At 40.8% G+C, this 23,843-nt stretch overlaps 2 protein-coding genes across 5 annotated transcripts in view; one reads left to right on the top strand and one right to left on the bottom strand.

Moving 5' to 3' along the window:
• The first annotated feature begins 20 nt into the window (after positions 1–20).
• NRBF2 (nuclear receptor binding factor 2) lies at positions 21–8,744 on the top strand. The gene is made up of 4 exons (XM_081005084.1): positions 21–180; positions 6,008–6,092; positions 6,707–6,747; positions 7,280–8,744. The coding sequence occupies exons 1-4, from the start codon at positions 133–135 to the stop codon at positions 7,982–7,984; spliced, it is 879 nt and encodes a 292-aa protein (XP_080861210.1). The 5' UTR covers positions 21–132; the 3' UTR covers positions 7,985–8,744.
• A 7,350-nt stretch (positions 8,745–16,094) lies between these two features.
• Positions 16,095–23,843, bottom strand: part of JMJD1C (jumonji domain containing 1C) — a 116,185-nt gene continuing 108,436 nt past the window's right edge. For all 4 annotated transcript variants that reach the window (XM_081004852.1, XM_081004849.1, XM_081004850.1 and 1 more), the window contains 8 exons: positions 22,859–23,027; positions 21,925–22,015; positions 21,704–21,834; positions 20,895–21,017; positions 20,161–20,300; positions 19,064–19,240; positions 18,516–18,647; positions 16,095–17,294 (listed from right to left, as the gene is read on the bottom strand). In XM_081004852.1, the coding sequence (XP_080860978.1) occupies positions 17,205–17,294; positions 18,516–18,647; positions 19,064–19,240; positions 20,161–20,300; positions 20,895–21,017; positions 21,704–21,834; positions 21,925–22,015; positions 22,859–23,027 (1,053 nt within the window). In that variant the 3' untranslated portion in view covers positions 16,095–17,204. The remainder of the gene's footprint in view (positions 17,295–18,515; positions 18,648–19,063; positions 19,241–20,160; positions 20,301–20,894; positions 21,018–21,703; positions 21,835–21,924; positions 22,016–22,858; positions 23,028–23,843) is intronic.

Below are 23,843 nucleotides of genomic sequence, written 5' to 3'. Positions count from 1 at the left end.
CGCGCTGACGTCACTGCGGGCGCGCGGGGCGGAAGCGCCTCGGCGTCGCGGTGTTTACAAGCGGGCTGGTTGCCGTCGGGGCCGCGCTAAGGGCGCTCGGGCCGGAGCGGCGAAGAGGCCGCCTCAGCGCCCATGTGCCCTCAGCCGCCCATGGAGGTGATGGAGGGCCCGCTCAACCTGGTGAGTGGCGCCGAGCCGAGTGTGGGCTCCGCGCTGGCCAGCTGACGTGGCCGGCCGGATTCGCGCTTCCTTCTGGCGGGCCGGATGGGCGAAGGATAGATAACCGGGCGGGGGGGGGGGGGGAGAAGGCAGTGTGTCCGACCCTTTATGGATGTTACCGTGTGGTAAAAGTCACCACCAACCCTGTAAGTTAGGCTGTTAATAATAATAACAACAACAATAATAATAATAATAATAATAGCAATAATAATTAATAATGTCAACACCTAGTAATTATAATAATAACGACAATAACTACAACACCCCACACACCCCATTTCGGGGGTGGAAATGGTCGAAGGAGGCGCATTCCTGGCCCTCTCTGGACAAGCGAGAGCTGACGCTGAGGACTTCCTGTTACGTGGTTCTATTAGCCGCTGAGTGCAGGGAATTACTCCCAAGAGGGCCTCCGCCTACTTCTGCCTTCCTAATCATAGGCTCATTGGATTGGTGGAAGGGACCATGCAGGTCATCTTGTCCAGCCCCCCCCCCCCCGCAGTACAGGAATCGTTCGCCTGATGTGGGACTCGAACCCACAACCCTGAGATTAAGATTGCGGTACTCTACCAAACGGCACAGCAGTAAGACTGCTAGCACATTTGCAAAGCCAACCAGGGTCCAGTATGGCTTTGAAATGGATGGGGGAGGGCACGGGTCGATATTCTTGCATTGCAGGGTGTCGGGCTGGATGACCCTCGGGTCCCTTCCAACTCTACAGTTTTGTGATTCTATGACTGAGCTATTCCAGGTCAATGTTTGTATGACACTTCTATTTTTATCAGTTTGTATGAAACTTCTATTCTTCCAAACAAGGGATGAGGCCCTCCATAGATTGTATCTCCTCTCAGCCCCAGCCAGCATGTCCAGTGGTAAGGGTTAATGCAGTTGGTGTCCCACAGCATCTGGAGGGCCTCAGGTTCCTGCAGGTTGATTTGTAGAAAATCCAGGTTTCATGTACACGCCTTTTTGCAGTCAGTAGCTAATTTAGACATCATAGTTAAATAGATGTGTACTGAATACTAGATGCTGTGGGCAAATAATGGGCAAGGGCTTGTGGGAACCATCTGCTATGTTAAAGGCACCCTTGCAGTGCTGATCCAGTTGGACCAGATTTTACTAGAGGACTACTTTAAGAAGGATTTGCAATGGGCTAAAATCCCAACCCTCCTGAAGTTTCCTGCCGCTGAGTTTAGCCACCATAGCTAAGGTTATCAGATTTTTTTCAATGAATCTGGGGACATTTTTCAACTTCAGTGGATTTTGTATGGGGACTGATTTGTAAATCCGGGGACTGTCCCGACATCTGGTAACCTTGCCATAGACACAGTTGCTTTTTGGTTGGCAACTGCGAGGAGGCAGTGCTTTCAGAAGGCCAGGTTTGGTCCTGGTGCATAGTAAGATGCACCATCTGTGGATGAATATAGGTGTACACAAATACTTAAAAGATGCTTTTGAGCATTTAAAATGCTCCACATATACAGGTAACTCACAACTAATGTGAATTTAACTAGTTCGCATTCAGCTTAATGTGCTTGGCAAATAAAAATAATGGAAAGGGGACTGGGGGAAAAACTTTAGAATTCCCACCTGCCATTGAACCCATTGTGTTTAGACCATACACAATTTTGCTTTAGGCGCCACCTCTGGAAAGTAACCCCAGTGTAAGCTGAGTCACCTGTGTTACCTTTGCAACAGCCCTGTCAAAAGAGATCAGATTTGTTATCTGCTTGTTATAGAGGTGAAGAGATGGTCACCTTTGCCACTATTTATCAACCATCTTTTTGTGTGGTGGACACTGAATAGAAATAGAAAACACTAGAGAGAACAGTTTGCTTTAATGCATTGAATTGAACTCTACTTCATGTACCACACAGCAAAATGTGTGGCAGTTGTCTTTACAGAAGTGTATCCTAATACCTTTCCTACATCTCTGTATGAAAAATAATTAGGTGTGAAGCAGCTCTTCTCCCTTTGTTACATGGTTGGTATTTGATCAGCATTGCTGAAAAGTCAAAGTACTGTGTTTAGAAAATCTGTACCACATGCAATTCAGAATTTGTTTGATTTAAAAGTAAAGGTAAAGGGACCCCTGACAGTTAAGTCCAGTCGCGAACGACTCTGGGGTTGTGGCGCTCATCTCGCTTTACAGGCTGCGGGAGCCGCCGTTTGTCCGCTTCCACAGACAGTTTTTCCGGGTCATGTGGCCAGCATGACTAAGCCCCTTCTGGTGAACCAGAGCAGTGCACGGAAACACCGTTTACCTTCCTGCTGGAGCGGTACCTATTTATCTACTTGCGCTTTGACGTGCTTTCGAACTGCTAGGTTGACAGGAGCTGGGACTGAGCAATGGGAGCTCACCCCATCACGGGGATTCAAACTGCCGACCTTCAGATCGGCAAGTCCAAGCGGCATAATGGTTTAAACCACAGCGCCACCCGTGTCCTGGGTGATTCTTACTGCACTGGTATAGTATAGTGGCTATAAGCTAAAGGTACCCCATTCAAATCTTACAGAATCCACAAATCAATTTACTGGGCTTAAGCAGGCTGGTGTGTATTGTCTATTGTTAAATAGATGAGTGTCTATTGTTAAATAGATGAGTGTCTATTGTTAAATAGATGACTACAGTCTTCACACTTTACAGTGTACATAGATATAAGTTTCTCCTACATTAGTATGAAAGTTGTGTGCAATGCAGCCCTCAGGTTCAGTGTCTAGAGGAAATAAATAGAACCGACTGTTAGAAGTAATAGATTGCATCTGGATGCCCACTAGTACTGAGTAGTTTTATTGGGCTTACAACAAAATGTTGCTGGCTTGGAAGGGTTATTAAACTGTCAGCAAATTTGACAGCATGGCCAGGAATGCAAAACACATTTGCTTTATATGTGAGCCTGCTGTGATAGATGGAGCCAGTTGCCATCTAGTGCTGATTTAAGTATGCTTGCTTCAGAAGCTTCACAAAATACTTGGGCTTCAGTCCAACTACAACTTTGGCTGTAGACCAGCAAAACCATATGCAATCTGCAGAGTTCAGTGTCTCTTTTTAGGTTTAAGAAGATGTGGACTAAAATAGGTGGTAGCTTGTCAAGGAAAAGTAGTAATAACATGAAGGAGCAATAGAATTGCTTCCCTCCATTCAGTTCTATGGTAATCAGTACAAGTTGTGGCATTTCTCTTTCCTTTGCTTTAGCACCATATCTAAAAAGCTTGCGAGATTAAAGAAGCATAAATATTTAGCCACAATTTGTATGAATAAGTCACAAAAGAGTCATAAAAGAACTACAAGACCACAAGTTACTTTTGAATCATGTAGAAAGAGGGCATCTATCTAAGGGCAAAGTCAAGAGCCAGGTTAAAGTGCCACCCATTGTCAAAATCATGAAGAGTTTGCTATCTAAACAGAATCAGGATGTGATGACGCAATGAGGGCAGCAACACATGATTCATGGAAAGAGGCATGCAATAACAAAGTTCCTTCAAAACAGAAAACAAGTTTGGCAAACGCAAAGCATATGTGGCTCAACTGAAGCTCAGGTGACCAAAATGGCAAATGCAAAGTTTATAGTTTGCTTGGGCAGCTAGAGGGCCAGTGGGTAGGGCATAGTTTTAAGCCAGCCAGCCTCTTTCGGTTGGTATTATTATTATTATTATTAGTAGTAGTAGTAGTAGTATACTGCCCTTCATCCACAGATCTCAGGGTGCTTCACAGCATAGATTGGACTATCCCAAGGCATGGGGTTTTACAGGCATGTAAACCCTCATATGTGCAGTCCAAATGTGGCACTATTTCATATTTTTGACGTGGTAAAACTACCATTCACGTTCTTTATTTCTGCAGCCATTTGTAGGGGTGTTGAATAGGAAATCCTTCTACATGAGTAAATGGTTCCAACATGTCATGAGAGTACAAGGTGGCTCAGTAACACTACTTCTTTGCAGAATGCAGTCTTGGCATGTGATGTGCAAGACTACGAGCAGCCTAGCACCTTTCAGGCAATCTTTGGAACACTGAGAGTCTTGGGGTTGTCCTGGATGGGTCTGGATTATTTTGGAAACACCATGCTCTTGAGGAGGAACAGTGAGCCTAGGAACAAGGCAACAAGGACTAAGCCAGGGGGAACCTGTGGCCTTCCAGAGGTTGTTTGGCTCCCAAATCCCATCAGCCCCAGCCAGCAAGGCCAGTGGGCTACTCTGAGTAAAACTTAGTTGCATCCCACCCAAAATAATTATTCTGTTTATATATTATGTAAGAATAGGCCAAGAACAGTAAATGCATCTCTCACATAAACTCAGTATATTCACAATCTAGGTGCAATCTATTAACTAAAGGACATCCATGATCTCTTCCAGATCTATGTATTTTTTGTCAGCAATAGCATGCTGCTACTAAACAGCATCCATTATCTCATATTCATTTTATCCCTGTTGTAAATCTGCTAGCTTGTCTCACCGCATCATCAAACTTTGTAGTCCTTGGCAGCATGATTTCAAAGGAAATCCTCAATTTTTTTCTTGCAAAGTGTCAGTTACTGTTCTTGCTGCTCTATTTTTTTAGTTCTTCTCGTACCTGTTGCAGAGCAGCTGTCTTAGTGTGCTTTGACTGGGATGTTCTTGGTTGTGAAGGAGAGCCAGGTACTTTCTGCTGCTGGAATCTGCCAACATCAACTCCTGTGTTTGCTGCCAGAAATTCCCTAACACCGTATGTGGCAAGTAGAGGGACAGAACAGCTGCATAAACTGTATTCAGGGCCTGCCTCTAAAAAATAAATAAAAATCAACCCACAAAAAACCCACCTAAGAATAATATCTCCTGTTGCTGGAACTGTTCTATGACCGAAATAATAAATTCAATTCAATATCTCCTGTTTCTCTTCTGACAAAGTTACATGCTGATGTTTTCTGTTCCCATAGCAGCCTGTCTTTCTTGAGACTCAAATTGATTCCTCTAGCTACCATGACATTAGAATGTGCATCTCACAAAGGGTCTTAGCATTCACTCATCAACAAATACATTCACTTGTCTTGCACTTCTCTTTCCTCAGAAAAAGGAAGGGTCAGGCTGTAGTAACACTGAAGTGTTTTGTAATTAAATCATGCCTGTGACTGACTATACATATTATTATTTTTTGTAATTTTCAAGCAGAAATGTATGTTTAAATTGGCTGTATTTTCCCCTTATAACTGCACTATTTGATTGTTACTGGAGAAATAGCTGGTGTGCTATTGGTCAGAGCTGCATTCCTCAGAGTTGCTCAGTATGCAGCCCTTTCCACTGAACCTTAGTGCCTTTTTATTACCCTCTAGGCGATTATTAATTCTTAGCTTAGAAATGTGAAAGAGGAAGAATCAGATGAAGGAAGAAGAAGCTTCAGCTAATAATTCACTTCAGGGCTCAAACTGCATGTGGCAGTCAGATGCAATACACACACCCTATGTCTAAATGAGGCCAGGCACACCATTTTCGTTTGCTCACTGTCTAACATTTTTTAAAATACATGAACTGCAATCCAGTGTGTGTACATCAGCACTGTTGTTATGCATGCAGGTGTGAAAATACCTAAGGCTATCACAGAGGCAAACTTGACCTAAGCAATCAGCTTTATGATAATTCTATACTGAGGGGCCAAGCTATCTTACACAGAACCTGAGACAGCTGACGTTTCTGTTGCATTGCCTGCCTTTTGTGTATCTACATGTCCGTTTCATGCAAAAGTTTGAAGTAACTAGAGATGTTTAAATAATAGTAAAAAATGCCAATAATTAAAAAGTTTGTTTTTCTTTTGAAGGCTCATCAGCAGAGCAGGAAAGCTGACCGTTTGCTGACAGCGGGGAAGTACGAAGAAGCAATTTCTTGTCACAAAAAGGCAGCAGGTGCGTATTTAACAAAAAGAGCATTGTATGGCTTGTGTGAAAACACTGTCCTTGAAGTACGCCTTAGTAGCAATCATCTATTCAGCGCCAAAGCATGATTGTCCTGGCTGGGGCAGAAGTTTGTTGTCTTGGGAGTTGGTGTAAGCCTTATACAGAAGAAAAGTTAATTGTCTACATGTGCACGCGGAACTAAAATACATAAAGATCAAGGTGGTTGTAGAAAATCAGTAGTCAAGGACATAATGCAATTATCTCTCTTGAATATCCCACGTTAGAGCAGTGGAGCCTCTTACATGGTGGCTAAGTAAGTGCCAAAACTGGGCATTGGCTGCCAAACTGCAGTACATGTTAGGTTTAAGAGGTCTTTTTGCAAGAAAGTGTTTCTCCAATCACTTGCTCCTTGACACAACCCCTTTAAGGTCTCTGTGTGTGTGGGGGGGGGGGTGTTGTGTCAATCTTGTCTTCATCAATATTGCAGTAGATTTACGGTCATAGGCACACTTAGTGGGATCACAGTGTACATATCTGGATAATGTCTGTGAAGCGATCATTGTACCTAAACTCAATGTGACTTCTCTTTGACCTAAACATTTCTCATTTTGTGGTTTATTCAGCATATCTCTTGGAGGCCATGAAGCTGACACAATCGGATCAGGTGAGATTACACTCCAAAATACAGTGAGCGAGCCTAGTATTGAGTCATTATCTCTATAACCATAAAATTGACTAGGACACCCCACCCTACCCCCAGCTTACATTCTGAAAAGGCAAGAAATGGTTGGGGAGAGATGTGTGATAAGAGGATGCAGATGCTGTTTCACTTCTGTATCCTTCACTGGCCAGGGTTCTAGAAAATAGTTGGCATTAGAAGGTGATTTGTGGAATTACTAATATTATTTTGTTTAAAATGTTAGGAAATGTTTGTAAAAAATAGTTGACAATTGCTGTCAAGCTATAATAGCTTCATTGGAGTTGATTGCACTGTGCATCTGCCTTCCAGGACCAGAATCTATGTAGTGCCATAAATGATGCTTAATACTGTTTCTCTAATGAAGTAAATGCTTTAAAAACACTTTACCACCATTGGACGATATTCGACCAACCTTATTTCTCTTGTTATATCCAAGGCTAATTAAGGGTGGCTCTAATGGTGAGAAACTCATCCCTTGTTTTTGTCTTTTCCACAGGCCCAGTTATCATTGGAATTACAAAGGGAGAGCCACCTGAAACAGATTCTACTTATCCAAGAGCGATGGAAAAGAGCAAAAAGAGAAGAGAGGCTAAAGACACAGCAGGCTGTGGACAAGGATAGTGCTTCATCAAAGCCGGCAGCTGAGGAATTTGATGACCAAAATGTGGCAGCTCCCGCTAGCCTGAAGTACAGCCCCTCCCCAGAGAAGGATGCACAGGCAATCCACGGTGTCTTGGATAGGGACCCCGACACACTACTGTTCCTGTTTCAGAAAAGAAAGGAGCCACTGGAAGTGTGCGTTGGAAGCAAAACCCCCAAGGACGACAAGACAAAAATTGAGGAGCAGGCCACCAAAATCGCCGTTCTAGAACGGCACGTGGACTTTCTCTTAGCTGAAAACGAGAGATTGAAGCGAGAGAACAAGCAGCTAAAAGCTGAGAGGGCCAGACTCCTGAAATCCCCCCTAGAAAAGGAGCTAGATGTCGATGCCGACTTTGTAGAGAAGTCAGAGCTGTGGGGTCTGCAGCAGCATTCGGAAACTGCTGCCGCGTCAGCCTCAACTTGGCAGAAATTTACAACGAATGCCGGTAAGGCCAAGGACATTCCGATACCCAGCCTTCCGCCTCTGGACATTCCATCCCCCGAGCTCCCTCTGTTGGAGCTCTCGGAGGATATACTGAAAGGACTGATGAACAGCTAAGTAGAGACCACAATGTATGTTCACCTGTAGCTCAGCAAAATCCAAAAAAGGGAAACCCACCAGTACAGTTGTGATTCACAGGTACAAAACACCAACTACAACCCTACTGAGGGAGAATATCTTAGTGACTTTGTCACTGTGAAAAATATGCATGCTATTGGATCGGTTAAACAGGGCTGACTGTTTACCATCGTTGGTAAAAGCTAAGCTCTCTCTTCCTCCCCACCTTCAAGCCAAATGACTGAGGGGAGACTTTCAAGCAACTTGATCCTGCAGGGGTCTTGAGTATGTGATATGTAACATGTCTCTTCAATGCCATAAAATAATGCAAAACCTAAGTGGTGTGGGCCAGAGTGTGACCATTTTGGCAGTGGGGAAAAAAAGTTTCTATCATGCATTCAATTAATTTAATTATGCAAACCAGGTCAATAGATTGGATGTTGCTTCTGTTCCTCCACAGTATGGATCTACGTGCCACACTTCGCACTCCTGACTTAAAAATGCTTTATCAGCCAATCAGGAGAGATGCTAAATTTACTACTACTACTTTTTTTATTTTAAGGAACCAAATTTTAGTTCTATTGAAATTTTGATTTGTTTACATAATCAGGGTGCTTAATAATGTGCGTGTTCTGTATATGAAACTAGTAGGCATCGTTTTAAACAAAATACAACGAAGAAGAATCCTTGATGCATGAATGGAAGTAACGGCAGTTGCCAGAACTTGACTGAAAATAAAAAGTTTTGGGTCAGTTTTGAATCTTACTTGTTCATTTGAACACATAAAGCTGATGAATATTAAGTCAGACCACAGGTCCATCTAGCCCGGAATCACCTCTGACTTGCAGTAAAATTCCAAGACCTTCCTTTAACAGCAATCTCTCAGTCCTATGATTTGAGTTCCTTTTAATCAGAGAGGCCAGGCATGGAACCTGTGGTGATGTATTTGCTCATTGAGATACATTTCCTTACAAAGCAGTAAGCATTGGAAGCAATTAAGTTCATAAAAGGAGCTGTGGAGTCCCACCTGCATAACCAGTGAGCAGGGATGATGGGAATTGTAGTCCAGTAATACCTGGTGGACTTTGGGTTCCCCATGTTCCTTGAGCAGGCAGGGGGTGACGCTGTTGCAGTTGCTAACTCATTGAGGGAGCCATTTGCATCTTTAAGCAAGCTGGGGTGAAGGACTTCTGCCTGGCCTAGAAACAATACAGAGACTATACTACCTAGCCAGTTATTACAGTTCCAAGTATTGCCAAGGAAGTAAAGGGTGCATCTTTTTCTTGAATACCATCTCTTTCAGATCTGGGAAGCTACAGTACTAAGGTTCAGTTCCTATAACTCTAGTGATAGCCTGGGGGCAGGCGGGATGGAATTAAGCATTTGTATTCTCATCTACCACATTATAAAAGGCAAACGGCATTTTCGTGTACTCTGGCTTCCGTCATGGTATTCTGTTGCACCAGAAGCGGTTTGGTCTTGCTGGCCACATGACCCAGAAAGCTGTCTGTGGACAAACGTCAGCACCCTCGGCCTGAAGCGAGATGAGCGCTGCAACCCTATAGTTGCCTTTGACTGGACTTAACTGTCCAGGGGTCATTTACCTTTACCTTTTACCCATGAAAAGGAATATGACATGGGCACATTGGGCAGAAATGTGCAATGGCTTCAGGTGGGGTGATATTTATGAAGCAGGTACTTTGCATGGAGGTCCAAATGTTCCATGTCTGGGTACATGCTCTTCTACTCTCAGAGTTGCATGACTACCCAGATAAGTGATGGAACCTAATCAAGAGTTCTAACAATGAAGCTATGCATCGATTCTCGGTAGCAGTATTTGTGCTGTAGCAAACCAAATGTCAACCTAGTCCACTTTTGATGGTAGTCATACAGGTATTGCAAGCAAGCCCAAAAGCAGACCACAATGGAGTAGAAAGCTCACCCTGTTTGGCTCCGGCTAGGAATCCACTCTTTCTGTTAACAGCTTACTGTGTTTGAGTCATTGCTAGACCTATAAAAATTCTGTATGTGGCCCAGCTAAAGCACAGCTTTCTGCCTTCACCAGGGACCAGCCTGCATCTGGAAGCAGTGCTGAGAGCTCTCCCACCATTTTTGGTGGCTAGAGGGTTCCCCTTGAATGCAGAAGATTTTATTATTATTATTAAATTTATCTCCTGTCCTTTTCTCCAATGAGCTTAAGGTGGTGTACATGATTCTCCCCTCCCAATTTTAGCCTCACAACAACCCTGTGAGGTGGGTTAGGCTATTTCAGCTAATGGTTGTTGTTAAATCTTACATTACTGTTCTGATGCAGTCATTTAAAACAGTAGTAACAAACGTTAGCTAGGCTCCTGAAGTGCAATAGTCGATTTCACTGGCTATCTCCAAGATAGGGGATTATGACGGGCTTTCTCGCCACACACTTGAGCATTTTTGATTGATACTGCTTCCAGCTGAATCTAAACACTTTCCTTTGGGTCACAGTTCAAGAATGAGTCTTGCCTCTTTTCTGTGTCATTTTTAAAAACATCTTTTAGCTCTGGTGGAATAACTGTTTATTCAAAAATGAGAGGAAGCCGCACATAAATTCTGGTCCCACAATATTATGTTACTTCCTAGTAGCTAGGAATAAGAATTTAGAACTTTTATACAAAGAGTGCCATCTGCTGGATGATGCTGTTTTCTTTACACAGTATTCCAGTGGTTCTGAACTTAAAATCACGAAGTTCAACATACCGCAGGCCCATAACATTACATCCTTTGGCTGTACATCAAAATGTTATGTCATATCACATAAAAATGGTTTACTATTATTTTGTAGGAATATTAGTATTCTATGGGCATTCAATCCCCAGTATGCAATGTAGTATGTGCAAAATGGGAACCAAATCCATGATGCTACAATCATAATTCCATCACTGCCCTATGGATAATGAATAGCATGAGAGTTTAATCTCATGGTTGTGGGTTCAAGCCCCATATTGGGTACAAGATTCCTATATTTCAGGGGGTTGGACTAGATGACTCTCATGGTCCCTTCTATGATACAATAGCAATCTGTGACAGTTGAGTGCCCATCAGTTTGGAACCTAAACAAGGCTAATGAAAAATAATGTATTGGCTTTTATAGACAGGTTTTCCAAAGGTTGCAGAAGTCTGTGAGCAAGCAGAAAACAAAAGCCAGGACTGACAGAATGTTGAGAGCATGAAGATAAGAAAATGCTAAGAGTGGGGATGGGGATTCAGTGGCCCTCCAGATGTTGGACTACAGCACCCATCATCCCTGGGTCTTGGCCTTCTTGGCTAGGACTGATAGAATCCTACAACACGGAGAGAGCCACAGGATCCCTATCTCTGTGCAAGAGTAACTCATCTCGAGAGGGAACTTCCATATTCCTGTTGAAGGGTGAAAACTGGAACACCCATCACTGCTGCTACATTTTTTTCTTAAGGGTGTGTGTGTGTGTGTGTGTGTGTGTGTGTGTGTGTGACAGTGAAGGAGTTCCCCCCCCCCTTTCTACCTTGGGGAACCCCTGCACATCTGCTAGGCCTTGGGTATTCTCTCTGTTGCAAATTCAGGGTTACATAATAGGTCAAAGCTCAGTTCATAAAGCAAGACCTGTTGCCTCTCAGTATGAACCGTAAGTGTTTTCTAATACTACAGATGCGCAGAATACTGAAAGTTTCATAGTAGTTTTTTTCATGGAAGTTGTTCTGCTATCACTCATCTGTCAAACCTTTGGTAAGTGCCTAAGGGTACCACACTGACTCCTGGAACAATTTAAAAAAGTGCTGTAGTTTCTTTTTTAAAATAAACAAAATATAAATCAAATACATTATTTGCCCCAACTCGTTTAAACAAATTAAATACACACAAACCAAACAAAACCTTCATTTGAACGTTAAGGGAAGAAGGAGTGAGAGATGGCTACAGACATTATTTCATAGTTTCTCAAATATATTGTACATCAGTTTTAGTTAAAAAGTGCTAAGCACAAGAATAAAGGGGATGAAATGTGTATTCAATGTTACAGTCTATGGCAGACTGGACACAAATAGTCACATCAGCTGTTAATCTATAAACAACTACTATAGCCAAGTTCTAAAGAGGCAAAAACCCTCAGGAACAATATTATTTTTACCATTTTCCTAAAAATAAGAGAACTGGCTATGTGAAATGCATGGTCTCTGGGACCAGGGCTGGGAGTTGGTTCAAGGTTTTAGAAAATGATCAACCCTGTACATTCAGAGTTAGATCTTATTTAAGCAATTTTGCTGCTTCTGAGTTGCAGTTCTAGATGGAAATCTTTTGATGGCAATCAGGACACTGCTGTGATGGACCCACTTGCAGACTGAACCTGGAAGTTGTGTGTGATTTTTAAGATCTCTGCACCTATCCAATTTAAATGGGGGGACCAGACATTCATTTCTGTTCAGCCTGTTTGCTCACCACAGCAACCACTTGTCATAGTTGGACCACAGAAATAGCATCTATGAGTATAGCAGACACACACTTTGCCAAAATATGAGTCATGCTATCCAAGCAAACAGGAAACAAAATTGGTGGCACCTGTACTTCATCACAAAATGAACAAATACATATTCCTGGGAAGAAATTTGGTGTTAAATCGTAACAACTGCAACAATCCATGTAATTTGAATATGTTACTTTCAGCAGATAAAAGGATTGGGAGAGACAGTTGAGAGAGAAGCAGCTTTGCTTTAAAAAGTACGGGAGAAGAGTGCTGAAGGCGAACGAGTTTACTAAGTTCATGTACCACCTATCTGCCGCTACACCTGTCTTATCCCAGCTGTAAAGAAAGGCACGGAACTGAACAGGCTGTACCTCTTATGCATTAAAATCATCAGAAGCAACTGTCATAGTGTACTACTGTTCACTCCAGCATGAGCTGCATTTTTCAGGTGTATACAATTACCATCTGGTCTGAAGAACACAGCACAATTTATGAAATGCAGGTGAGGGCCAGGAATTCATGGAATTCCTATTATAGATGACCATCAGCATGTAGAGTTTAAGGACTTACTAATCTTTCTCATGTCTTCAGCTAGAAATCTATTAACACAGTATTGGCAAACAGCCACTAACTTACCTCTAGGAGAGAAATTAATGAAGCATCCCAGAGCACTAAAACACAAAGAGCAAAGACGATTTTGAAACGGTTTATTCAGTACACTGGAAAGGACAATGTTGTTTCTTCAGCACCAGCTACCCACAGCTCACTCTTACAACGGAGATTAGGAGACACTGAACTGCTATAATCAATTCTAAACTGTTATTCAAACCTGTTCAATATTTGACTGTATCGCTTACATTGCACATGCATGGAAAGTTTCTTGGTGGGGTACAGACCATGAAGTGACTTCCTTTCAGGCATGAGCAGAACCTGGGCACTTTTAAATCAACAGCAGAGTGCCATAGTGTGCTTGAAACAGTCTTTAAATCATTTGATACACAGATTAACCAATACTTTATATCAGGCATGGGATGACTTCAGGGTCATTGGATATGCATTTGTTTTCTACTAGAAACAGAAACAAAGGAACACCAACTGGAGCCTGGCATAAAATATGGCATGGGAGCTAAACCAGTTACATGAGAAGTGAGTTACATGAGCAGTTGAGTTACTACGGATCAGAGATTGTTGTTGAACTCCTAGGAGTTTAACCATTGATGCCTTAGTGGCTGGGGCTGTTGGGAGCTGGGAGTCTATCAGCTGGAGTGTCACAGGTCAGCCATCCCTGCTTTACATGGTAACATTCCAACATCCTCTTTTAACTCTAGCTCTGCTGCTTCAATGATTCAGCATTTACCTAGGTTAATAGTTACAGTTGTGTAGCCACAAGGCAGTTTCATACACCAATATTGGGCCCAGTTCAGAAACTCAAGATCTGGGTGGTGACAGTCAAAATATGGTGGGGGGAAAACAGCACACATTATTCCACCATGTAGATTGGAATATGAAGGTCCAAGTTGTGCAACCTCCAATAATAATAATAATAATAATAATAATAATAATAATAGTACCCCACCCATCTGAGTTGCCCCAGTCACTCTGGGCAGATTCCAACACATATAAAAACATAATGAAACATGAAACATTAAAAAGCTTCCCTATACAGTGCTGCCTTCAGATATCAAGCATATCAAGTGACTGCCTTGTAAACCTGCCAACTCCACCAGACCAAGATTGTTTCCACATAAATGAATGTCTGAACTGGGCCTTAGAATTCTAATTTTTGTAAGTCCGCAGCATGTTTATGCATTTGTGTGTTTTACCTTTGCTACTGCCTAGGTTGTAGCTGAAAACACATATGCAACAGACTAAACAGGAAATTTTTGATCATGTGGTTCCATCATGTAATATTTGCCATATTCTGTTTGCTTGTGGTCTCTCTTTCCTAGTTAAAATGTATTAGTTACTATGGAAACATTGCAGTTGTTACAGGGTGAGCATAATGATGCATTTAATTATAAAATCATTTCATAAATAAAATGCATGAAATCAACACAGTAGGTCTACCTAAACGTATTAACCACAATTATCCAAACACTATACTCCAATGTACCCATTTGAAAACACTCTGAAGTGCATCTCCATACAAAGAGAGTGTTTCATTTTCTGCATCTCAACAGGATTTCATTCTGTCTACTCCTTCCCCTAGCAAAGTGTGTAGACACACTGGGTTGTCCAAATGGCAGGCGGGAAGGAGTCCTGCCCCACCTCCAGGTCTCCCTCCCTACATATTGAGAATTAACAAGCAAATATTCTAGGGCAGATGGCATCTGCTCATTAGACACAATAGGAAACCACACTAAATTCAAGTGTGTTTGTCTGGTACCTCTTTTACATTCTAATTGAAGTGCCTAAAGAGGAGGATGTGGGACGTGGGTGGCGCTGTGGTCTAAACCACTGAGCTTGCCAATTGGAAGGTTGGTGGTTCGAATCCCCGTGACGGGTTGAGCTCCCATTGTTCGGTCCCAGCTCTTGCCAACCTAGCAATTCAAAAGCACACCAAAAAGTGCAAGTAGATAAATAGGCGGGAAGGTAAATGGTGTTTCTGTGTGCTGCTCTGGTTTCACCAGAAGCAGCTTAGTCATGCTAGCCACATGACCTGGAAAAAATGTCTGCGGACAAAGGTCGACTCCCTTGGCCAGTAAAGCGAGATAAGCGCCACAACCCCAGAGTCGTTCGCAACTGGACTTAACTGTCAGGGGTCCTTTACCTTTAAAGAGGAGGATGGGATGTCCTCCACAGCCACTTGGTGGAGCTTCAACCACCCAAGACACATCTACATCTTATGTGTACTATTAAGGATCTCTCACATAAACTTCAGGATGTGTCCAATCTTCCATACGCATCTAGAGATGGTAACCTTCTTTTCCTTCAAGGCCAGTTATGTCAAGGTAAGGTTTTGCTACCTGCAAAGGAATAGCGGATCCAACTAAAAGGCACAAGGGTTCTAATCAGCCACCTAGAGGGTATTTGCAGTCTCTCTCCAGTCTCCAGCCTTTCCCCCCATGAAAGCTATATGGCTAGAGCGAAGATTCTTATTCCTTTGGCTATTGACTAAGAGGACCAACTACATGCTGTATGTACCACAATAATGTATAATTAGCCCCTAACTGATGCAATTATCAGAGAAGCCTGAAACCTTGCCAAAACTTTGTCACATCAAATTTACAGATGGAATTTAAAGTAGAACATTTTCAAGTGATTAGATAGTAAATTTTAACATGGATTCAAACTTCAGTTATGCTGTGTACCCATTTTGTTGGCAACTTAGAATAAGACTATTACCTATCAACCTCTAAATACAGTCATTGGGATACTGTGCTTCAGAAGTACACAAAATATTGTAAATATACACTATACCACCAGTGCGGGGAAAGCATGTGATGACTTCAACTCTTAAATCGTTATTTGTAAATGTAAGATTCTACATAACTATCATTTCCTAGCACAAAAGTTGTGAAGGAGTTTGCCATATTTTATGAGTCTGCCAAATGCAATCTTCCTGACCAATAATAAAAGTCCAGGTTTTTTAATATGGTAATTTGAACTGTAATTAACGACAATACATAACAAGGAAGGATTTAATTTTTTTTTATTCTTCATTAGATAAACTTTCTTTGGCTCAGCCAGTTGAACTGTGCTCTAGCACATGTGAGCAGTTTCATATGAAACCTGGAGAGGGCAGAAAGATCCACATTAATTAAACACACAACAATCTGTCATTTACAATAGTCAACATTACAGACATCTGCAACCACTGTGAATGAATGAATGACTCAGACATGTGCATTTTTAACAAATGTGCCACAAAACATGAAAAACACACACAATGAGACAACATTTGATAAAGTCCTTTTAATGGAAAATGTAAAACCCCTTTCAACTTTCAAAGTACAAAGCATGTTTAACACTTGCACTTTTAACAAATTAAAGCAAGCCAATGTTTTAAAAAAATACATCATTGAATGTATATATGTATATATTTACATAGCATATTAAGTTTAATATTTAGCTTTAAAAGTTCACATAAATTTTACCAAAATGAGACAATTTTTAAATAAATTACACCTTTTTGAAAATGTTTTAATTGTACTCTGAATAGCTTCAATAAAATACTGAAGTGTCTGTAATATCTATTTTATATACTTTATATTGTACAAAGTTTACAGTTATTTGGCAGTAATTTTCAGATCATGACATGACTGCTGTGCGGTTTCAGCAATATCCCAAATGCAGGCAATAGCTGGTGTTTGTGTCCTACTCTCACAGTAACTGTCTCAATGTAGTGAAAAATATCCAAGTTATTTTAACCAAACTGTACAAATCACATTTACATTTGATCAACAATAGAGCATAGAATTCTATGTTTTCTTCCCAAAAAAATAAATACATCTTAAATCTTTGACATTTTGAAAATTTCATTTACAGTATAATACAGAGCAGCAGAGCACTGCTTAGGATTTCCAATTTCTTTTTTTAAAAAAACCCTCTCATTTAAATCACAACAGCTGTGATGAGAAGCTAGTTTGTTGCAGCGTCAGTAGCAAGTAAAATACAACAAATATATTTTCTTGGCACTGATGGTTCGTGCAGCTTAGATTAGTGAGTAGATTTCTTTTATCATAAAGAGAAAAAAAAGATAAAATACGTTCTTCTGACCCAAAAAGGACAGAGAGCGTGCACACTTAATTTTCCTCCATATCTTCTAGTTCATGTTCATGAATCTTCAAAGCTCTCACCATTTCCTTAACTGTATGATACAAAATATTTTTAATCTGTAAAAATAAATTCGGAGAGATTGGTGATTAGCAGAGTACCAGACAATGTAAAGGAAGGCATAAGAGAGGAAAACACTGAAAGGGAAAAAAGACTGCATCATTTTTGGAGGTTCTTTGTTTACAATCAAGTGGTACAAAGATTAAGAACGCTTTTATAATTTGTATAAAGTCCTGAGCTCACACAGGGTCTAAGCCTGTTCTTTTTAAGGAGAGAAGACAATACTGGGTGGGGGCACAGAGCAAATTCAGTATACCCCAATTGGTTGGCCTGTTATATGGTACTTTCTCCCTGGGGAAAACGGGAGAGGGAGTAGAGCAGGGGTCGGCAAGGCTTACCTTGCCTGGGCTGGTTCACTGCCACGGAGCCACCCCCATGGGCTGGATTGCGGGCGTGCTTTCCAGCACTGCAAAAGCGAGTCCCTGTGCCGTGCTGGTTTAGTGCAGGGACTCGCTGAGCGGGCAGCTCGGGGCCAGTAAAACGACCCCTGTGGGCTGCTTGTGGCCCATGGGCCTTAGGTTGTGGACCCCTGGAGTAGAGTGAGCATGTACAAGCCCAAGATGTGCACCTGTCATACCATTATATGGTCTTGTTGGAGCCCATAACCTTGTTTCTGTATAGGAATTATTCTGGATGATAATAATAATTTACATGCTGCCCATCTGACTGGGCTGTCCTAGCCACTTTGGGCTGCTTCCAACAAATCAAAACATTTAACACAGTAAAACATCAAACATTTAAAAATTCCCTATACTGTTCTACAAGCTAAGGATCTACTTAAATCGTATTTTAAAATACATCTATAGGATTTTACACATACATACACATCTGGGTCCTAATTCTACAGGGAAGGGGGAAATGGAGAGTCCTTTTTTCTTCTTCACTATGAACCTAATACATAGTTTCCCCGCTCTTATTTAAAAAGGCTTATTTAATTGTTACAGCGGCCATAAGCAGATTTAGCCATGGTTTTCATTTTATGCATTTTTCAATTGTAAACTGCCCTGTGATCCTTGGACGAAGGGCAATATAGAAATTTAATAACTAACTAAATAAATAACTAAATAACACACATGGAAATGCTCAGAAAAGCCAATGTGAAACTATCACAAATGAAAGTGATACTACTGTCTTATATTCAATGCACACATTCAAAGTTAACATGAGAGAGGACTGATGTTTCATCAGAAATGGAGTTACGACAAGCACTCATTTGTTACCTGCAGCTTATCATCATAATTGATTTCTTCCTTCGAGAGCCTCAATTCTTGTGTTAAGTGAAATGACTGTATAAGGTGCTCCGGAGACACAAAGTCTTCAGTTACTTGAATACAGCTATGAAAATTCTGTACCTGAGCAAGAAACGGAAACAAAAAACAACAACATTCTGAATTGTTCTTGGGCAAACGAGAAAAAGTTTTTTTTTAAAGCCAGTGTGCATTGATCACAGTTTTCCAAATCACCGAAAAACCCTATTATGCATTCAAATACCCATAGAGTTGCATGCAAATTTTCCAGCTGATTAGATAGGAAAATTGTGTGCGTGTGTGTAACTTTTATCAGCATGAGCATTGCATTCGCTGTAGGGTCAGCCCTCTGACCACCCCACGATTTCTCTCTCTCACATACATATGAGGAGGGGGTGCGCACACCCCCCATTACCGCCTTCACACGTCCTCTTGGGTTGCTCCACTCTTGGACACCAAATATTACAACAGCTTGTCTGAGGTATCTAGTGACTCTAGTAAGAATAAATTGATGTTTTTACCTGGTGAAGTGCTCCTGCTGGTAAAACAATGGCATCACCAAGGAACTGGATTAGAGTGCAGGTTTTTACTCCATATTCTTCAAAAAGTCTTTGACGGAGTTTTCTGTTTACATACCAACTCTGGTCACGTATCGGATCATGTTCTGGCAAAACATCTAAACCTTGTTCTTTTGCCATCTGTAATATGTTATAAGCAAAAGTGAATGCTGTGTGGTTTTAAGTAATATCTATGTTCACAAAATCCTTTCATTCTAACATCTTATTTCTAACATAAATACAGTTTCCGAACTCTCCTATGAAACTTTGAAAACTTCAGGGGGAAATGGGGGGAAAACTGCTCCCTCCCCCCATGTCTCGTACAGACTGCTTGGACCGTATCTCAGAGATCTTATTTAAAATATTTATATCCTGACTTTTGGTCAAGGCTCCTACAACTGGCTCGTAATCTAAAATAACTTTACTTAAAGACCTAAAAAAAATGAAAAGTAAAAGTAAAAACCAAAAACCTCCGAAACAGAGCTAGAAAAATAACTGAATAAACCACGTTCCATAGCTTTGCTGCTTCTTGGACAAAGAAGCTCTGTCTCAAGCGGTTCTCCACCAGATTACACCTGGTAGAGGAACTAGAACAAAGCTTCCAAGAAAAATCTTAAGGCAGCCTTTCGCAACGTGGAGCTCTTCAGATATTTTGGATTCCAACTCCAACCATACCTTACATTAGTCATGCTGGCTTGGATTGATGGGAGTTGTAGTCAAAAACATCGAGGGCACCAGGTTGGGGGAGGGTGTCTTAAAGCAGAGAAACACAGATGTAACTGAAGGGAAGAAAACCATCTCATTGTCTGGATAGTCACTTCCTGCGAGTGAGCACAAGTGTATCCAACACTCCCCACCCCAAAAATGAAGGATCCCATCAACAACTCAATGAGTACTGAGCATGCTCAGTGGGCAAGGAATTCTGGCTGACTGTTAGGGGAAAGGAAGGAAAACCTGGGGAAGGATGATGGAACAGAGTGGCTGGTACCCAGGACACAAGCATTTGTCCATCACAAATCTTATACACAATAATACCAATATACATTCATTGTAAATCTAACCTTCTGTAGAAACTCCCTTATCTTGTCAGCATCCTTGCTGGCATAAATGTGCCACAAAGCACCAGGCAGTTCACTTGAATCCTTCAGTCTTTTTCTTAGAAGATCATCCAAATCTTCTTCTTCAAACTTCTTTAATACCACTGAGAATTCAGAAATGCAATTACTTTCCAGAGCTGGAGAAATTCTTGCTTTAGATTCAACACTTTACCATAAATCTCTCCCTCCTTAACAAAAAAGGGGCAGGGTGGAGCAAATCCACATTCACTGAGTAAAAATTATAATGGAACAAATCTAAAACAATAGGAGTACCAGGGGAAAGCTTAGAAACATCTTTGCTACACAAAGGCTTTCTGTGTCTCCATGGAAAAAGCCAGAATCCAGTTTGGGGCAATTCACCCTCCCCCAGTGCCACAGTTCAACCTATTCAGGAGGGTTCCCTAATCCTGAGGAGGGACTTTACGAGGGTCTTGGGAAGTGAAGTGAGAAGAGGGGGGCAGAAAGGTTTTTCTTTGCCAAACCCCTTCCATGAGCACTTCCTAGACTATAAGTCATTACATCCAATAATACTTTGCAAAAGGGGGGGGCGGGCGGGGAATGTCCTTTAATCCGAAGGATTGTTAAAGTATCAAGTGGATTGATTTAGGTTTCATTTACAGGGTGTAGATCAGCTATTAAGCAAGTTGTGTCAACTCATATTTTTCTGTTTAATAAAGATTGTATTATTTTTACTCTACCTGATTTTGAAGGAACGCCATTCCCTTTTGCTATGCCAACACTGACAAGGATGTTCACCACGTCAGACACCTCAATATGAAGATTTGTAGTTCCTATATCATGATCTTTAGCAGCAGCTACACCTTTTTCAAACAGAATATATAGAATATGCTGAAGGGTATTTTAAAACTATCATAGACTTGTAAAATGTTTTCCTGTGAAATTGTTTTCTTAAACAAATACTGCTTTTATAATGTATAAGATTAGGAGTTAGCAGTCTGATATGAATAGCCATGAGGGTGTTATTCAACTAGGTTTTACTCAGATGAGACCCATTGAAATTAATGAACATGCCTAAGTTAGGCCCATTAATTTCAATGAACCTACTCTGAGTAAAACTTACCTGAATACCACCCAACTATTTCACCTACATCAGGAGCATTAATGTGTTTTCTCTCATCTCAATGTACATTGAATATGTACATGTATACTCCCTCCTCATTCATCAGGGAATTCTGTTAAGTGGCCAAGTTAAGTGACATCTGTAACTCCCTTTTATAAAACATCTTTATATTACCATGACCACATTATCACATGCTTTGACCCTCTCAAATTTATTGATTCTTCCATTTCCTATAAACTTGCCTTTCTTAACCTTTCCACTTGTTGCTCCTTCTTTTGAGATTTCCCCAACCTCTTTATCCCTTCTTCATGCTCATCCCCACTTTTGTGTCTCTGGCTCTTCCAACCACTCAAAGGCGAAAAGGTGTTTAATAATGAGGAGACACAATCCCCTGACCTGACACAAGCAGTACTGTAAGTTACTTACCATATGCACTGCATAATCTGGGCCCTAGATCTGGGCGCACAAAAAAACCTGGCAAGTATGAAGCTAAATTCAGTTTTCCTTCTGGGTTGCAATATTCAGGCAGTGGCAAACATTTTAATAAGTCTTCATATCTGGAAAAAAAGAGTAAAATAAACATAAATAATTTTTCAGTAAACCAAAAGCTCAATCCATCAATTGATGAGCTAAATAATACTAAATACCTTGCAGGCATCATGGTCTTGAAATCGTCTCCTGAAGGAAAGTCTTTCAACTTAAGTATAACTGTTTCTCCATTTTTAATTTTTTGCCGTTCTGCAAACAGTGAAGAGATCAGTGAGTGTGCTACCAGATGGGGAAAACCAGGAATTTTTAATAATGGTTTTAACAGTAACTTAGAAGATATCCCATCTTTTTGATCATGGAGTAACAGGGTTGATAAGGCATTTACCAACATCGGGGGGGAGGGGGATCCTGAAATTCCAATTTTTTTGGCTCTGATATCTGATATTAAAACTGCTCTACTAGTTAATACTGCATTGCAATTCTGTTTGGTTGTATACTCAAATTTTGAATGTATAAAACACACACGCACACTAAACATTTAGACATTTTAGAGATTGAAATACAGAATGGAAGATATTTGAATGTACATACTATACTGTCAAATGTCAAAAATGGGTTTTCAAAAAAAACATTAAAGTATCTTGTGGTAGAGCAAAATGCACACTATTATATAGCAATACAGATATTTTCCAATTCATGTTCATGCCTGTCATTGGAAGTAATTGGCGTCTCTGATCTGAATTTTTTTTTATCAAGGAAGTGGCCTACAGGTTCACATTGAGGTTTTTCTTTTTAAAATAAAATAAGCAGAACATATAATTATGAAATATTACTAAGGCTTATTTTGCATTAGTATATTATGTAGAGGGAGGGTCCTGTCAAGTCTAAATACTTTTCAACTGAACTTAATGGAAAGAATTAAGCACACAATCAACTCTTGGACAATTAACAGCATCCTGTCCCAAACTAAATCTTCTCTGGCAAATAATGAAAAAGGAAGGACCTCCACAATTCTCTGATATCCTCTTTTTCCAGATTATAGATAGGTATTTTATTTGGGTCTGTTATAGTCCTATACGAAGCACAACATACTTGAAACTTCTTCAAAGCCATCCCAAAATTCCTTGACACTGCCACTGGAAGTAATGCTGTCTTTGCAATTCAAGAGATCAGCTTTGAGATCACCAAAATCTGAACTAATAAAATCTGCCTTCCATAAGCTAGCATTCAGTTTCTTCTGCATTCCAGACACTAATACGGGCTGAAAAGGAAAACAGAAAAGTGGAAATAAGCAAGAGCACTTAAAAAACGGATTCATGCATATTTCCATCAGTCTTGAAAGGATATCTCGTCTTCACTGCACAGAAGTTTAGAATATTAACTGTTCATCAATAAATATTGGGACACCTTCATTTAGGCATGTGAATTGTCTTTAACACAGCATGGTTTTCAGAGTTTCTACTCTTTTCATTTGTCTCACATTTCAAGTTCTTTCTACTATTTCTCAACTCATTTTCTTAAATGCTGATTTGCAAGACTGCTGTTTGTACCACCAAGAGCTGAAAATTAGTCCAAACATTAGTAATATCCTCGATGAAGAATTCTTAAGTTCAGATTTACTCTCAAAACAATAACCAATAAAACAATTTACCTGCTACTTACTGCATAATGAGACTTCATACTTAAAAGCAATTAATTTGCCAGCAATGGAAATATATAGTGAGATGCAACATTGCATGAGTGTTCATCAGCTCATGCAGTGGGGCTTCTTCATCTCCTCCCCACTACAGACCCCTAAATCTGCTCCAGAGAATTGCTGAATGCTCCAGAGCAGGTTTTTTTGACGGGGGCTGCAGTGGAGAAAAGAGAAACCACAAGTCTTGGTTTGTAAGTGGGTTTCTGTTGCACAAGTGGAAAAACATCACCAGATGTTGCCCACTGACCAACCTCAACACAATTAGACTACAACTAAGACCCTGTTAATTTTCTTCCTACCTGGGAGTGCAAAAGGAGTTGTTAGGTTGATCTTTACACATATATACTGAAGTAATATTGCACAACAAACATTAATAGGGAA

The sequence above is a fragment of the Podarcis pityusensis genome (genome assembly GCF_964106645.2).
Source record: "Podarcis pityusensis genome assembly, chromosome: 5".
In the NCBI taxonomy this organism is placed as follows: Eukaryota; Metazoa; Chordata; class Lepidosauria; order Squamata; family Lacertidae; genus Podarcis; species Podarcis pityusensis.
Note: the sequence above shows the minus strand (reverse complement) of the source record. Positions and strands in the feature narration are given on the sequence as shown.

What these genes read in the sequence shown, in the direction of transcription:
- NRBF2 (XM_081005084.1), top strand. Translation starts at nt 133, where the DNA reads ATGTGCCCTCAGCCGCCCATGGAGGTGATGGAGGGCCCGCTCAACCTG. An exon ending in TGGAGGGCCCGCTCAACCTG is followed by an intron (nt 181 to 6,007) that starts GTGAGTGGCGCC and finishes TTTCTTTTGAAG; the next exon opens with GCTCATCAGCAGAGCAGGAA. An exon ending in AGCTGACACAATCGGATCAG is followed by an intron (nt 6,748 to 7,279) that starts GTGAGATTACAC and finishes TCTTTTCCACAG; the next exon opens with GCCCAGTTATCATTGGAATT.